We start from the raw sequence: 15698 nt of genomic DNA on the forward strand, positions 1-15698 counted from the left end.
ATGACCAACAGGTCTATTTATCTGTGATGCCTATACTGGCTGGTACGCAGTTACCCGATTACCACCGTATATGGCACTTACCTAATTCACCGGAAAGATTTGCTTCTGGTGATAGTGGAATTTCTTCGCGGAAAGAGTCCCGTGAATAATGGCTTTGAATATCACAGTCAAGCGAGACAGTTCATCCATCATTATCGGAAGGTTGCCAGTCAGCGACGGTTCGGAGTTTTGATGTCTGTCATCTTTTGTTCCGTTGCAAAACTTTCGTTGTGTGGATCATAACATGTCAGGATTATCATTGCAGATCTTTGATAGCTGCAGAGTTCCAGCACTCCCAGTCAACCACAAATCGTATATCAATGTGTGAAAATTATCGCAAATATATCTTAACGAAGTCGATATCGTATACGACGCTTATTATCATGCGCAGAAACTCAGTTTTTATTGCATATCATGGTGCAGTCTAACCGATTTACGATTGAGGGCTTGGAATTGTAAGAAAGTGTCAAACAAATCTCTTTCAATCGGAAAATATCTTATATAAATACGTATATCGATGAATTGCATACCACTATTCCTCAGTACGTATATCGCCTCCAAAATAGTACGCATATGCTGTTTTTGTGCATCAAATGCGAGTTTGTATGATATATAGGAGTGCGGATATTGGAATTGAAACATTATATTATACGTATGAAAATGTTGACTGGGCTGACTGAAGACTGGAGGGAATGCTTTCCAGTTATCAGTGCGAAAGGGGACACTCGCTAATGAGTGCCCGAAGGCCAGTTCGAACTGCGGATCTAGTCTAGCCGCTTCGCCTTGGTTCTCCCTTGGGAAGCCAACCCATGTTAGTGAACAGACAAACGACCAGACAGGCAGACAGGCAGCCAGATCCGCACTCTTGAAGTATTTCCTAATCAGACATCCAATTATTTGCTTCTCCTTTTAATGTTCGGGCCCAATCATTTTACGCACTTTACATCTGTATGGCAGCCTCCTGCTCCTATAAATCATCTTTCAACAGCACTTGGAAGCTGGCTGGAACGGGTAGCATTTGCCTAGATTGTTTAACGCTTGTTTGCTTTTCCTGACGACCGTACGGAAATATCGTTTGGTCGGAATGATTGCCGTTGGAATTTTGATTTTCCCCCAATAAATATCAAACACTTTTAAAAAAAATTTGCTTATATTTTGGTTGAGAAATTGATGAAAGAGGTAAGCATCAAATCTTTAAAAAATAAAACTATGTATTCTTTAAATTTTTTTCAATCAGGATTCACTTAGTCCCTCTACAATTATGGGTCAGTCAACGTGTTGCCTAAATGTTCAAAAATGAATATAAAATCGAAAAATCTATCAACTACTATGTTTTACTATCTATTTCTGTGTTTTGATGTATATTTTCGACCGACAATTAGTTTCACTGCAGCTGTTGTGTGTAAAACGGTTGAGGAAAAAAAACTACTTACATAGCGAAAGACACAATTATGGGTCACTTTTGGCATTCAAGATCATTCAGTCTATAAAATCGTCAAAATCCATCACAAAAGTAATTTTATTGTTGTAAAAGCTTGAAAATAAGTTATTTTATTCAGTGCATTATCATGCAAAACTAGTAGAAATAGCCAAAATATGCACTGACCCACAATTGCGCACCGCAAAATGTAACATTACTTCAATTATGGGCACCGAGCAGAATTATTGTTTTCGTGACATTTTCAACTTTTAATCATTTCAATCGTTTAAATAAACTTACAAGTGAGTTATAAAAATACCACTGCTGATGAAATTCGTTCAGTTTCATGAGAACAGACGTATTTGCGTAAAAGTGACCCATAATTGTAGCTGACCCATAATTGTGGAGGTTACTGTATTTTATCGAAGACGGTATATCATTTTATTTTACCTTTTCCAAAGATAATTCTAGCTCAAAGCTCTCAATTGGAGTCGGAAGCAAACAACTAATTTTCATCCTTAGCCTAGCAAATCCAACAGATTGAGGTTAGAAACAATTAATAAACAATTCCGTACTAAAAAACGAAAGGCAATGAAAAAGTCGGTTGACAATCAAATTCCGGCTAAAGAAAATTCCACTCAGTAGATCTATTGCACAAAGTTCGTTTAAGTACCTCCTTCATTGAGGTAGTGGAAAAAAGAAAGAATATGAAGTTCACTGTTGCACTTAGAAGAAAATTATCATCCGGTGGTGGCTTGTACTTATCTGCTGAGGATTTATGGTATTTCTTCTACTAAAGCGTAACTAAAATTTATGCACTGACAAACGATAAAAGGTCAATAACGAGTCCTCTTCCTTAACGTATTCTTCGATCATTGAGCCTGTTTACGGAATCCTTTGTAGGCAAACATTTAGCTAGTTTCCGAAAAGGTCACTCCACTCGATAAACTATTGGTCAATAGATAGCGCCGGAAGTAAGTGATGTTTTCGCCTGAAGGAAGTTACCCGCCCAGCCTTTTACAAGCAATAGCACGCTTTGGGAACAATTTAAAATTGGGTTCTTAATGATTTGAAACTAAGGGACGTTGAGTGTCGTTTTTTCGCTCCTGAAATGACAGGTATACAGCCCTAGGGTTGCATGAAATGGTGACGTGGGACTAAACACTGTAACACAGGGAACGGATGGTGTCATCTGTGCTAGGAATGCTCGCATGTAATTGGTTCATTGTTTGCGTAAATTTGTCATTGAAACTTTTCATCAATTTTACCGCTTAGCGATGAAATTAGAGTGATAACTAGCATATTACAAAATTGTTCTACATTTTATCTATCCAACAACATATTATCTATCATGTGGTTATGCTGTTATTAACGTTTGAAATCTGACGCAACATTTGCCAGTTTCATCTCCAATTTTACAGAATGCATCCCAGTATAGTAAACAAAGACGTAGTCCCACGTCAAAAAGGGTTTCTTTCATCACACCACCGTGACAGGTAATGAAAGTTGGATTCATCACTCACTCAAGTGGCCGTACGTCCTAAGACAAGGCCTGCATAACGTAGTTCCGCCAATTTATTTAGTCCTTGGCTGCCTGTATCCAATTTCGCAGGCACCCGGTGCTCTGCAGATCGTGCTCCATCTGACCACCCATTTTGCTCCGGATTGCCCAACGTATCCTCCCAGTTTTAGCCACAACTCGTGGTTAATCTTACGTCTCCAGACTTCGTTTTTCACTAAAGGTTATTCTTAGCACCCGACGTTTAGAAACTCCGAGTGCTCGCAAGTCTTCCTAGAGCATAGTCCACGTTCCGCCCGTATAGAACGACCGGTACTATTAGTGTTTTGTACAAAATACACTTGGTGTGGGAGGTTTAATTTTTTATGGAGCCCGTAGTAGGTACGACTTCCTCTGATAAACCGTCCTCTAATCTTCCGACTGGTATCGTTGTTCTCAGGTACCAGAGAGCTGAAGTAAACAAACCTGCCGACTACCTCGAAGTCATCCCCGTCGATTGCTACCGGATTGCCTAATCGTCCTGTCGTGCTCGGACACGCCTTCAAACATACACTTTGTTTAAGACCTATTAATATTCAATTCGATCCTATCTGCTTTAGGTTAAGGTCAGGTTTACTGGTCAATCATCGTCTCAAATGTTTTACCGACAATATCCACGTCGTCCGCGAAGCAGATAAATTGACCTGATCTGTTAAAATCGTGCCACACATGTCAAACCCCGCCGTTCCATAACACCCTTTAGTGCAACGTCAAACATTTGGCAGGAAAGACCATCGCCTTACAACTCAAGTCTCCGTAGACGGCGATGAGCTTGAGGTGGTCGACGAGTTCGTGTATTTGGGATCACTGGTGACCGCTGGCAATAGCACCAGCAAAGAGTTTCAGAGACGCATCCAGGCTGGAAATCGTGCCTTTTTTTCACTTCGGAAGACACTTTGATCGAGTCGAGTGCGACGACGAACAAAGTTGACGCTGTACAAAACCTTGAAGAGACCAGCAGTCCTCTACGGAACCGAGACAACAACGCTTCTCGCGGAAGATCTTAACGCTGTTGGAGTTGGACGGAAGGTGCTGCGGACTTTCTACGATGGAGTACAAAAGGACGACGGAGAATGGCGACAACGCATGAACCACGACCTGCACGCGCTGCTTGGAGAGAACCGCATCGCACACCTGACGAAAGTCAATAGGTTGCAGAAGGCCAGTCACGTCGTAACGATGCCGGACGACAACCCTGCGAAATCACTTTTCTTCAGCAACCCTGCCGGCACCAGAAATAGAGGGGCGCAGCGTGCACGATGGCTCGAACAGATCAAAGTGAACTTGCGGGTGATAAGACACCTGGGGAAGTGGCGAAACACAGCCCAAAACCGAGCAACACGGCGACAACTTCCTGATACAGCGTGAGCCACCATGACTCTCGTCTGATTGGTGAGGTAAGTAAGACCTTCGCCTTGTCGAAGCCCCTTGTGGGACTCGAAGAAGTTTGATTTTTCACCCGGAATCCTAACACAACACTTCACATTCGGCGTCGTAGCCTTAATCAGTCTTGTCAGCTTCCCCCGTAAGCCGTTTTCATTAAGAATTTTCCGTAGCTCTCGTCGGTTTATTGTGTCGTATGCGAGTTCAAAATCGACGAAAAGATGGTGTGTAGGTACTTTAAGCTGAAAGCACTTATGGAGGATCTACCACAGTGTAAACATTTGGTCAGTCGAAGCAAAGGGGCTACATCTGGCTTCTTACTCTTCTTCATCACCCACCTCGATGAACCCTGTTGTATTTTTCGCAATTGATGCCATTCATACGAAAAATACATTAATTTTTTATTGCTTTTTATTAAGATTATTACTCCTGCAGGCGATAGATTCACCGTCTCAGAGTACGGGAGAATCTGCGCTGACTTTTATAGTACTCTTCGCATAAGCATTGTCTCAACAGGTATGTTCCAAATTCAATCCAGGATGCATTCAAGTTCACATGCTTCACCCAAAACCGTATCCACTCCTTGATGATAATTTTTAACGCACTCAGGGTTCTAAATTTCAACCAATCAGCGACAGGTTCCCAAAGTGGATGCAAATCTATACCCAGTTGTCTCCCGTTCGAGTCGAAGATCGTACTTCCATGAAGCCGGCTTGGTAACTTCCTACGAATCTGCTGGCGAATGGTGACAGGCATCGCATTCTTAACTTCGCTTATTGTTGGAGGGGGGGGGGGGGGTGACATCTTCGTCGTCCGTTGCACCAACCATGTGTCCTCCGCTCATGTTGTGGTCTCCTGCTTGCTCGCCATTCAGATCGTATCATCGTAGTGCTGCTTCCACTTTTCGATCACCTCACGATCATCCGCCAAAGTGCCTCCATCGTTATCCTTACACATCATGGCTCGTAGGACAAAGTCTCTGCGGGATGCCTTGAGGTTTTGGTAGAATTTTCGTGTTTCGTGTGTGCAGTGCAGCTGCTCGACTTCTTCGCGTTCCTTCGTTTCCTTGCGGTTCTTTTTTGCTTAAAGAGTTGGGCCTGCTGCCTCCGTTTCAGTCTATATCGCACCACATTCTGTCGTGTGGCTCTACGCAACATTGTTGCTCACGCTGTGTTCTTCTCGTCCATGATCGGCAATATTCGTCAAACCACTCGTGACGTTGATTCGGTGGCACGAGTCCCAGAACTTACTCCGCAGTTCTGCTGATAGCTGTTTTATCAGTGTTCCAGAGATCCTCTAGAGGGGCTTCTTCGGGCTCACTCCTGTCAAATTTGCTCTGACATCGATAAGGTCCGGGAAGTTCCGACAATCTATTAAAACGTGGTCTATTTGTGTTTCTGTTCTATTTTCTGATCTCTGAGCGAATCTGTGGTGGAGGCTATGCTAGAGGGTGCTACGTATGGTCATGTTCTTGAGGTAGCAAATTCGATTAGTCTGTGGCCCTTTTTATTGGTCAGCAGGTGTGCATTGAAACGTCCAATCATCGGTCTATAGTTCTGCTCCTAGCCAACCTGAGCGTTGTGGCAGCGGTCGTACTCACTCTCCAACTGTGCGTAAAATTTCTTGTCGTCTGTACTTCCGAGGTGTAGGTTATACGCGTTAATAATACTAATGTTGAGAAACGATCTATAATCCTTAACCTGCACTTTATAGAATAGATCGACCACCACTCGATACCCCGCTTCTTAATCTCGCCCATCTCTATAAAAGATGGAGGCATGCAAGTCCAGCGACCAACCCCACTATGTCGCAGGAGGACCACCGCAGTGCCATTGTTTGTCCCGGGCGCTACCAGTGGGATGAACACTGCGTTGCGTAGAACGCCTCCGTTCGTGCTGATCCCTTCCAAGGAAGGAAGCTCACCGAGGTTGGTTACCCGGTCTTTCCACTAATCGCACATCAGGTGGTACCACGAGAAGGTAGAAGGTTTTTGCGCCTTTGGTCCAGTCATTCACCACCATTACGTTACAACAATCTGACAAAAAGAATGATGTCATGGGTTCTGGCGGGACCAGGTCAGTATTATGACCTGCTGAAACTGAACGAAACCTTCACTGGGGAACGGTGTCGGCTTCAATTGATATGATTGAGCCTAGCGCTGCGTGAAAAACGGCCTCAGATCGCGCATAGGCACAAAAGAGTGATTTTACTGAATGACAATGCTCCTCCTCATAATGTCAAAGTCGTCAAAACTTACATAGAACCATGTCCTTCAGATATTGCGTCGTTCGATTATTAGTTGTTCTGTTCACTTGTAAAATGATGTGGCTGATATTATGCAGACATCGAAAAATGGCTTGATTCGTTGATAGCCTCGAAAGACGAACACTTCACGCACCACACCCCCCTCCCATAAAAATTTCAGATACAAGTTTTACTTCACGAGACTGCGTTCTTCAGTCTCATATCGTCCTGCAAGTCTGCAAATTTACCAAGAGCTTCGCGTTCAAGAACAATATATCCGCTGTAAGGAATGGCATTGCAACGGAGCCTATCAAGCTGGGCCGGGATGGGGATTTTTGCTTGTAGGTATGAACTTTTTCACTGCGACCAGAATCGTTAGTCTATTGTGAAATATGCCCAGATGTCTACTGTATGCCTCACTTCTATACAAGCGATGGTTTTCCTACGAAACCAGCAAGACTGATCAAGGCCAAGATGAATGGTGTACAGAACTGCATTTGAAACACGCAAAGGACTTCAACAAGATAACAGTCATGTCTGCTCCCTGTTAAACATTGCTCTTAAAGGTGTTATTAAATATGCGGACTTTGGCCTGCGGGGCACGATCCTCGATAAATCTAGCCATGTCATCTGCTTCGCTGATGACTTAGACCTTAACGGACGTTTCAGGCGGTTGCTAAACAGTACACCAAGCTGAAACGTGAGACAGAAAAGGTTGGATCGCCGGTGAACACGTCGATGATCAAGTGTCTGCTCGCAAAGGTAATAATGTATTCAGTAATTGACGGAAATGAGTTTGAGATGGTTGACAAAGTTGTGTACCTCGAATCATTGGTTTTGTTAGATAATAAATGCCTATTGTGAGATCCACAAGACCTTGCGGACTGTTAAACTGCGTCTCTCGTACCAAATGCATCATGCACAAGACGTTTATAAGAAACCAACTTAGTTGTTCTGAAAGGCACTGGAGAGAACAAGATCATGCGTACCCCTGCTCTAGTCTGTCAAATATAGAGCAATGGTTCCTATATCTGCTGCTCGGCGGAGCACTTTTTAAGCCAAAATATTTGACGGAGCACGTGCATTTTTTAATTAAAGAGTAAACTGAGAAAGTTTTTCTCATTGATTCAAAAATTCAGATGCATAATATATTGTGTTTGATTTAGATTAATTAGTTTGTTCGATCATGTGATCCGAACCCATCATCATTGAAGTTAATTCTCTCTCTCTCTCAATTATTAATTGCTCGATCGTGGCGTCGATGCTAGATCGTGATCGTCGCCACCAGTTCAGTTGATAAGCGACATCCGATAAGTATAGATCAGCTTTGCCACAGTCCCCTTATTGCTCGAAATATACCAAGTGTAGTTAAAAAATAAAGTTACTTTTGTGATATCATTCCACTACGGTGTCTCATTCAAGAGAAGAACTATACGTGGCCTGCTGATTAGCGTTCAGGCCAACAATTGTTAATTTGGGATAAAGAATTCCCATCAACCAACAACGGTGAACCTCGACCTGCCCCAACATATTTTCTGGTGCCGTGACCAGGATTGAGGTCTGCACCGTTCCGATCCAGCCCATTCGTCGGTCGAAGTTGTGTGCTAGCAGCTTCACCAAATATCCCTCCCGAATACCGTTCCCACGCCGACACCGGCGTCAGTGTGATTTTTCGACCTGTACTACGCCATAGGCCTTTACGACGCCATCGTTCGTGCGACGCCTTTGTGCTACGAGATTGGCGCCATTGCATATTTCACGAACTTCGCTTGGATTTGCCACTCACGTGGATTGCCTGTGTATGCTGAATTGTTTCATCGATTAATTGATTATACAAGGCCTAATTTAACTGGTCTTAGGTAAAGTACCTGTCCAATCATCGTAAGCGCATCTGTAGGTGCTTTTAGATATTTTTCCTTTCCCGTTGCATGCATTAATTGCTCGGCCGTTGCTGAGACTTTGACCCGCCGAAGACGATCACATCCCATACTACCGCAATTGAGCACTTTGATATCAGTTTCAAAGCTAATAGAAGAAGACATCAATTGAATTTCATTATTTTGCTGGCCGCAATCCTACCCACACGTTACACGGTGGCGGCTGATATACAGTATTAGATTTGAGCCACGCTAGGCTTCAATTGTCGCAGTTGTCACTGATATATATATAAATTCAAGGCACGAAAAGCCTTGTGAAAGGTTAGTACCATTCCAAATGCACTATTTGTTCGCATCCAGGTCTACCTGGTCTTAATTGTTGACAGGTAATTCTCGATCTGCACGATGAGTCAAGCTGATATTGGCGCCGATGTTCTACGCAAAAAGGAGCAGCTCCATACTAGAAGAACAACAATGTTAGCACAGCTGGGACGAGCAGAACAATTCATCGTTAAATACGAAGCTGGGCGGGATGAGCTCGAGGTGCCACTTCGTTTGGAAAGTTTGAACGTGCTGAGGGCATCGCTCGAAGAAACTCAACCTGCGCTCGAAGATTTGGAAACTACCAACGAGGGTAAGGCTACCAATTTACAATTTCGTGCATCATATGAGCCAATGCTTTTTAGAATTAAAGCAAACCTTACATACAAACTGCCTCTTCCGATTCAGCCTCCACCCAACCGCCCTTTAGATATCCCCTCTCGTACGTCGTTCACCTTGTCTAGTCTGAAGTTGCCAACTATCTCGCTTCCTGAATTCGACGGTGATTATAAGCAATGGTTAACGTTTCATGATACGTTTTTAGCACTCATTCATGACAATGATGAGTTGCCAGTGATCCAGAAATTTCATTACCTCCGTGCTGCTGTTAGAGGTGAAGCAGCACAGCTGATTGAAGCTATCTCAATTAGTGCAGCGAACTATCCCCTTGCTTGGGAGTCATTGATTAGTCGCTACTCCAACGAATACTTGTTGAAGAAAAGACACCTCCATTTATTGGACATTTCGCGAATGAAAACCGAGAACGCAGTAGCTTTGCATTCTACTTTGGATGAATTTCAACGTCACATTAAAATTCTGCAGCAGCTTGGTGAACCAACTGATGCATGGAGTACGCTGTTGGAGCACCTTCTATGTACAAGGTTGCACAACGACACGATCAAGGCTTGGGAAAGTCATGCTGCTACTGTCGAGGATCAGAGCTACAGTTGTTTAGTGGATTTTTTGGAAAAGCGAATTAGAGTACTGGAATCGATCTCTGTTAATAACCATGCCGCTCAATCAACGTCTGCAGCGCATATGAACGGCTCCGTGTCACGTAAATATTTTCCTCCTATTAAGATGTCATCCCATTCTGCAACTGAAAATGTTTCTCCTAAGTGCCATGCCTGCGACAACCGACACCTGCTTGTAAATTGTCCCCGTTTCAGTAACATGCCGGTTGCTGAAAAACTGCGTTTAGTCAACTCGAAAAAGTTATGTGTCAACTGCTTCCGCCGAGACCACTTTGCCAGAAACTGCACCTCAAACTATACGTGCAGAGTGTGCAGAAAGCGACACCATTCCCTATTGCATTCTGGATTTTCCAATAGTTATGGACAAAATAGCCAAGAATCCGGTCCGGGTTCTTCTGCGATGGCAAATATCCCTCAACCCAATGATTACCGCGAATATGAATAGTGCTTCAGCTACCACCCCACCGACTGATAAGCAGCACAGTAATGTCACTCAAGATCCATCACCTACCGTTTTTCTGCTAACCGTGGTTCTGTGTGTCGTAGATGCATATGGAAAGGAACAATACGCCCGTGCTTTGCTAGATAGCGGATCACAACCCAATTTGATATCCGACCGGTTAGTACAAATGCTGCGCTTGAAGCGCAAACGTGCTAATGTTTTAGTGCAAGGAATTGGTGAGAAACCTGAGCACTCGACTGAATCAGTATCCACTGAAATTCGCTCTCGAAAGGGTAATTTTTCAAAGGAAGTGACCTTTACAATCTTGAGAAGAATGACTTCAAACCTTCCTGCAAAAACCATTCCAGTGGATGATTGGAACATTCCCAATGATATTTTTCTAGCAGATCCCAGCTTGAACCGCTCTGGCGGAATTGATATAATTTTGGGCTCGCAATATTTCTTTGAGTGCTTCCCTTCTGCAGCTCGTATACAATTACAGCAAACTCTCCCGGTTCTAGTCGACAGTGTATTTGGGTGGATAGTAGCTGGTGAAGCTCATCTTCACGAATCGAGCGGTTTTGCAGTTAACGGAATCGAGCATCGATTCCGTTAACTGCAAAACGGTGACCGTCTCTTTGAACTCTCTAGAGGAGAGTATGGAACGCTTTTGGCGAATTGAAGAACTATCCGCTGGGTCCTTACTGTCAACCGAAGAAAAATTTTGTTAAGACTATTTTCAAACTACCGTTACTCGAACCAAAAATGGGAGGTATGTTGTACGTTATCCTAAACGCCCAGACTTTAACGATATGATTAGTGAATCTAGACTTACGGCACTACGCCGGTTCTCGCTACTCGAACGTAGATTTTGCAACGATCCGCAGCTGAAAGAAAATTATGAAAAGTTCATGAAGGAATATCTCTCCCTGGGTCACATGCGCCTTATTTGAGAAATTGGTACAGAAGCCCAAGAGTACTACCTCCCCCACCACCCTGTAATCAAAGCAGCAAGTACCACTACGAAGACCCGCGTTGTATTTGACGGATCTTGCAAAACGTCATCAGGATATGCATTGAATGATGCTCTTTGTGTAGGACCAGTTATACAGGATGACTTGTTGACTTTGGTTATCCGTTTTCGAAAGTATCCGGTCGCTTTAATCGCAGATATTGAGAAGATGTACCGTCAGGTACTCATTAACCCCGATGATATGCCTCTCCAACGAATTGTTTGGCGCTCTAGCGCTTCCGAACCGATTTTGACGTACGAACTTGCAACGGTAACTTATGGCTTGGGTCCATCTTCATTTCTGGCAACCCGAACGCTCTAGCAGCTCGCAGAAGACGAAGGACAATCCTACCCTATCGGCGAGGCAGCGCTGCGGAAATCGTTCTACGTTGATGATTTTATTGGTGGCGCAAATTCTATTTCTGAAGCAACGAGACTGCGTGATGAACTGACTGAGCTGTTGTGGAAAGGAGGATTTCCTATTCGAAAGTGGACTTCGAACAGATTAGAACTACTAGAGGGACTGAGCGCTGATCAAGTTGGAACCCAGTCTGCCCATAAATTTGATCCGGAAGAAGCTGTGAAAACGTTGGGAATTTTGTAGGAACCTGCAGTAGATCAATTCCGGTTCGATTGCCACGTGAACCAAGACATTACCCGGGTGACAAAACGATCCATCCACTCTGCGATATCAAAATTATTTGATCCGCTGGGGCTTGTAGCGCCAATAGTTGTTCGCGGCAAAATACTGATGCAAGAGCTTTGGCTGACAGTGTGTTCGTGGGACGATATTGTACCAGATGCATTAAAGATAAAATGGGAAAAACTTTATCGCCAGCTGCCTCGACTGTCAGAATTTAGAATCGATAGATACGCGTTCCAGCTGGATTCCGAGGTACAACTTCACACCTTTGCTGATGCGTCGGAAGCTGCATATGGGGCATGCATTTACGTACGTTCTACAGATTCGACCGGTAAAATAAGTGTCCAGCTATTAGCCGCAAAAGCTCGTGTTGCGCCTCTAAAACACCTCTCGCTGCCTAAATTGGAATTGGCAGCAGCTGTCGTTGCTGCTCGTCTGTACCTTCGACCCGTAGATGCCCTAGACTTCAAGACGTCTAGTTAATTCTTTTGGTCCGACTCCACCGTAACCCTTCAATGGCTTAAATCGCCTCCAAGTAATTGGAAAACGTTTGTCGCAAATAGAGTGTCGGAAATCCAGACGACGACTCATGGGGGAAAATGGAACCACATAATTGGGACACACAATCCTGCCGATCTTCTCTCCCGCGGTATGCACGTAGATGACTTTTTGCAGAGTAACCTCTGGAAGAAAGGGCCAGAATGGCTCTCCCATGCTGAAAGGGACTGGCTTGCCTTCAAATACCTCGAAACACAGGATGCAGAGACCGAGCGAAAAACAATGCTTTCTGCAGTCGTTTGCATAGTGCAGAAATACAAGCCGCTCTTTGAGCGATATTCAAATTTTAATCGGTTAGTTCGTGTTGTAGCACATGGTCTGAGATTCGTCAATAACATCCGTTCAAAAACACGAACTTATCCAATGGTTGTCACTGGTCCGAAACCAAGCACCGAGCTTCGTGTGGAAAATCTCTCCCAAGCGAAAACATTGCTAGTTCAATTAGCGCAGACTGATTGTTTCCAAGATGAATTGCGAGACCTTCAACATGGAAAACCAGTGAAAAGGCAATCTTCACTTAGACTTTTGAACCCATTTCTAGACGATAAAGGTGTTTTGAGAGTGGGAGGGCGGCTTAGATTTGCTTCAATGTCATATGAATCCAAACACCCAGCATTACTTCCCAGTTTCTATCCCTTAGCCAAGCTAATAGCCAAATCCATTCACGAAAAATTGGTACATGGTGGCGGCAACGTTACACTCGCCGTCATGCGCGAGGAATATTGGCCGGTGAACGGTCGTCGACGCAACTGCTTCAAATGCGCCCGAGCAAATCCCGCCCCAATTCATCAGCAGATCGGTCAACTTCCTGCAGCCCGAATAACACCAAGTAGACCATTTACCGTAACTGGCGTAGACTATGCCGGACCCATTTACTTAAAGGCAATTCACAAACGAGCCTCACCTACAAAGGCATACATTTGTTTGTTTGTGTGCTTTGCGGCAAAAGCAGTTCATCTGGAACTCGTGGGTGATCTTTCGACGCCAGCCTTCCTTACAGCTCTTCGCCGTTTCGTTGCACGTCGTGGCCGACCAGCGCATCTGCACTCCGACAACGGGAAGAATTTCATTGGAGCTAAGAATGAGCTCCACGAATTGTACCAGATGTTATCCAACCCGAGAGAAGTCGAGAAAATTAGTCAAGCTTGTGTCAGTGAAGAGATCATTTGGCACCTGAACCCGCCAAAAGCACCACCATTTGGAGGGCTCTGGGAGGCAGCAGTAAAGGTTGCCAAATCTCAACTGTATCGACAGCTTGGTGGATCCCGTTTGTCCTACGAGGATATGTCAACAGTTCTGGCCGAAATCGAAGCTGCAATGAATTCGCGGCCAATCGTTCCAATGTCTGAAGACCCAAATGACTGCACAGCACTTACACCTGGTCATTTCCTGATTGGAACAAGCATGCATGCCGTACCCGATCCTGACTTAAGCAGGATCCCGCTTACCCGTCTCGACCACTATCAACGATTGCAGCAGTTGTTTCAACAATTTTGGCACCACTGGAGGACAGAGTATCTCCAAGAGCTCCAACGGGATACCTGCGGACACAGCCCAAATACTGAGATTCGACCTGGTAGATTAGCAGTCATAGTAGATGACTTCCAGCATCCTGTTCGTTGGCCTCTCGCCCGCATCATTGCAGTGCATCCTGGAAAGGACAATCTTGTACGCGTTGTCACACTGCGAACACCAAAGGGAGAGTTCACCAGACCCATAACGAAGATATGTTTACTGCCGGATGAGTCCACGGCACAGCTTCCAGGTAATGAAAATTAGCATTAAGTTACCCAATCTTGATAGAATTAAGTTAGAAATAGTTTGAAATTTGTAGATTTCAAAGGTGGCGGCTATGTTTGATTTAGATTAATTAGTTTGTTCGATCATGTGATCCGAACCCATCATCATTGAAGTTAATTCTCTCTCTCTCAATTATTAATTGCTCGATCGTGGCGTCGATGCTAGATCGTGATCGTCGCCACCAGTTCAGTTGATAAGCGACATCCGATAAGTATAGATCAGCTTTGCCACAGTCCCCTTATTGCTCGAAATATACCAAGTGTAGTTAAAAAATAAAGTTACTTTTGTGATATCGTTTCACTACGGTGTCTCATTTAGGAAAAGAACTATACGTGGCCTGCTGATTAGCGTTCAGGCCAACAATTGTTAATTTGGGATAAAGAATTCCCACCAACCAACAACGGTGAACCTCGACCTGCCCCAACATATTGTTCTAGGATATTTTTAAGCCTCTCTAGGCTTTCAGTTTTTGGCTGGTTCGCTTCTAACAAGAAAGTATTCTGCCGAGGATCTGGAAAGCTGACAGAGAAAATACCTGTTCTTTGAAGCCTGCTTTTGTTTTTATTTAAAAGGCCGTGGAGCACTTGTGAAAGAGTCGCCAAGCACGATTTGGGAATCCCTGGACCAGGCTTGTCAACGGTCAACACTTTTATTTAATTCGCTTCGTTAGTGTGCGTCGCAGTAGGTTTTCGCTCGTAGATAAATGTAGAACGACCGTCGGTAGTTTAATATCCACGCATCAACTTAATTTTGTTTTAGTTCTGTCTATAAGACATTAATGCAATCCGCAATCTATGCCCCGCAACTGTCCTGTACACTCAACAGTTGGCTGCAAAGTTTGTGTACAATAAACGAAAGGTCGAGTTCCGAGTCGGAATGTAGCACCAAGGCTTTGCTTTGCTTACGGGATATCTATGCTTTGTTCGGCGTTGGCCGGTGACAAATCGTTACAACAAATGTAAAGTATGGAAGCACGGAGAACCACAAAAACATAGGCAATGCGTATGTCATAACAAGTACGACATGCTTTCCCTGAGTAAGAGTACAACGTTATTGAAAGTGTGTACGTGATAAAATCCGTACAAAGTGCTACAGTCGTTAGGTAAAATAATAGAAATTTTCAGTAGAGATAGTTTAGCGTGCAGTAGCATGACACTGTGTAGGTAAATATCAGCGAAATGTCGTCGAAATTCGCAAAAACGTTTTGCACGAGTACTTCGAGAATACCAATTTGTCTCATGGTGACATCAGAGAAAAGTTGAGAATCGTGAATTCCACGGTTTCTGGAATCAAAAAACGGGTCGATGAACATCTGACTGTCGATCGGAAGCAAAGATCTCGAAAAAAGGTCGTCCGTATAGTGACAAAGGATTACAAGTGCGGAGTTAGGGTCGGAAACCGAACGCATCCTTTCGAGAAGAGGCGAA

At 44.1% G+C, this 15698-nt stretch overlaps 2 protein-coding genes across 18 annotated transcripts in view; one reads left to right on the plus strand and one right to left on the minus strand.

Annotated features, from left to right (window-relative positions):
* Positions 1–15698, minus strand: part of LOC129718844 (monocarboxylate transporter 12-like) — a 473704-nt gene that overhangs the window by 117032 nt on the left and 340974 nt on the right. The window lies entirely within an intron of this gene.
* LOC129718847 (uncharacterized) lies at positions 7955–14525 on the plus strand. 4 transcript variants are annotated; one of them, XM_055669995.1, is made up of 3 exons: positions 7955–8842; positions 8908–9155; positions 13112–14525. In XM_055669995.1, exons 2-3 carry the CDS (start codon positions 8927–8929, stop codon positions 14248–14250), a joined length of 1368 nt encoding a protein of 455 aa, XP_055525970.1. In that variant the 5' UTR covers positions 7955–8842; positions 8908–8926; the 3' UTR covers positions 14251–14525. The 4 variants fall into 4 exon arrangements, with proteins under 4 accessions (XP_055525970.1, XP_055525966.1, XP_055525968.1 ...); XM_055669991.1 differs by having other exon boundaries at positions 7955–9899; positions 10012–14525; XM_055669993.1 differs by having other exon boundaries at positions 7955–9155.

The sequence above is a fragment of the Wyeomyia smithii genome, chromosome 1, assembly GCF_029784165.1.
Source record: "Wyeomyia smithii strain HCP4-BCI-WySm-NY-G18 chromosome 1, ASM2978416v1, whole genome shotgun sequence".
In the NCBI taxonomy this organism is placed as follows: Eukaryota; Metazoa; Arthropoda; class Insecta; order Diptera; family Culicidae; genus Wyeomyia; species Wyeomyia smithii.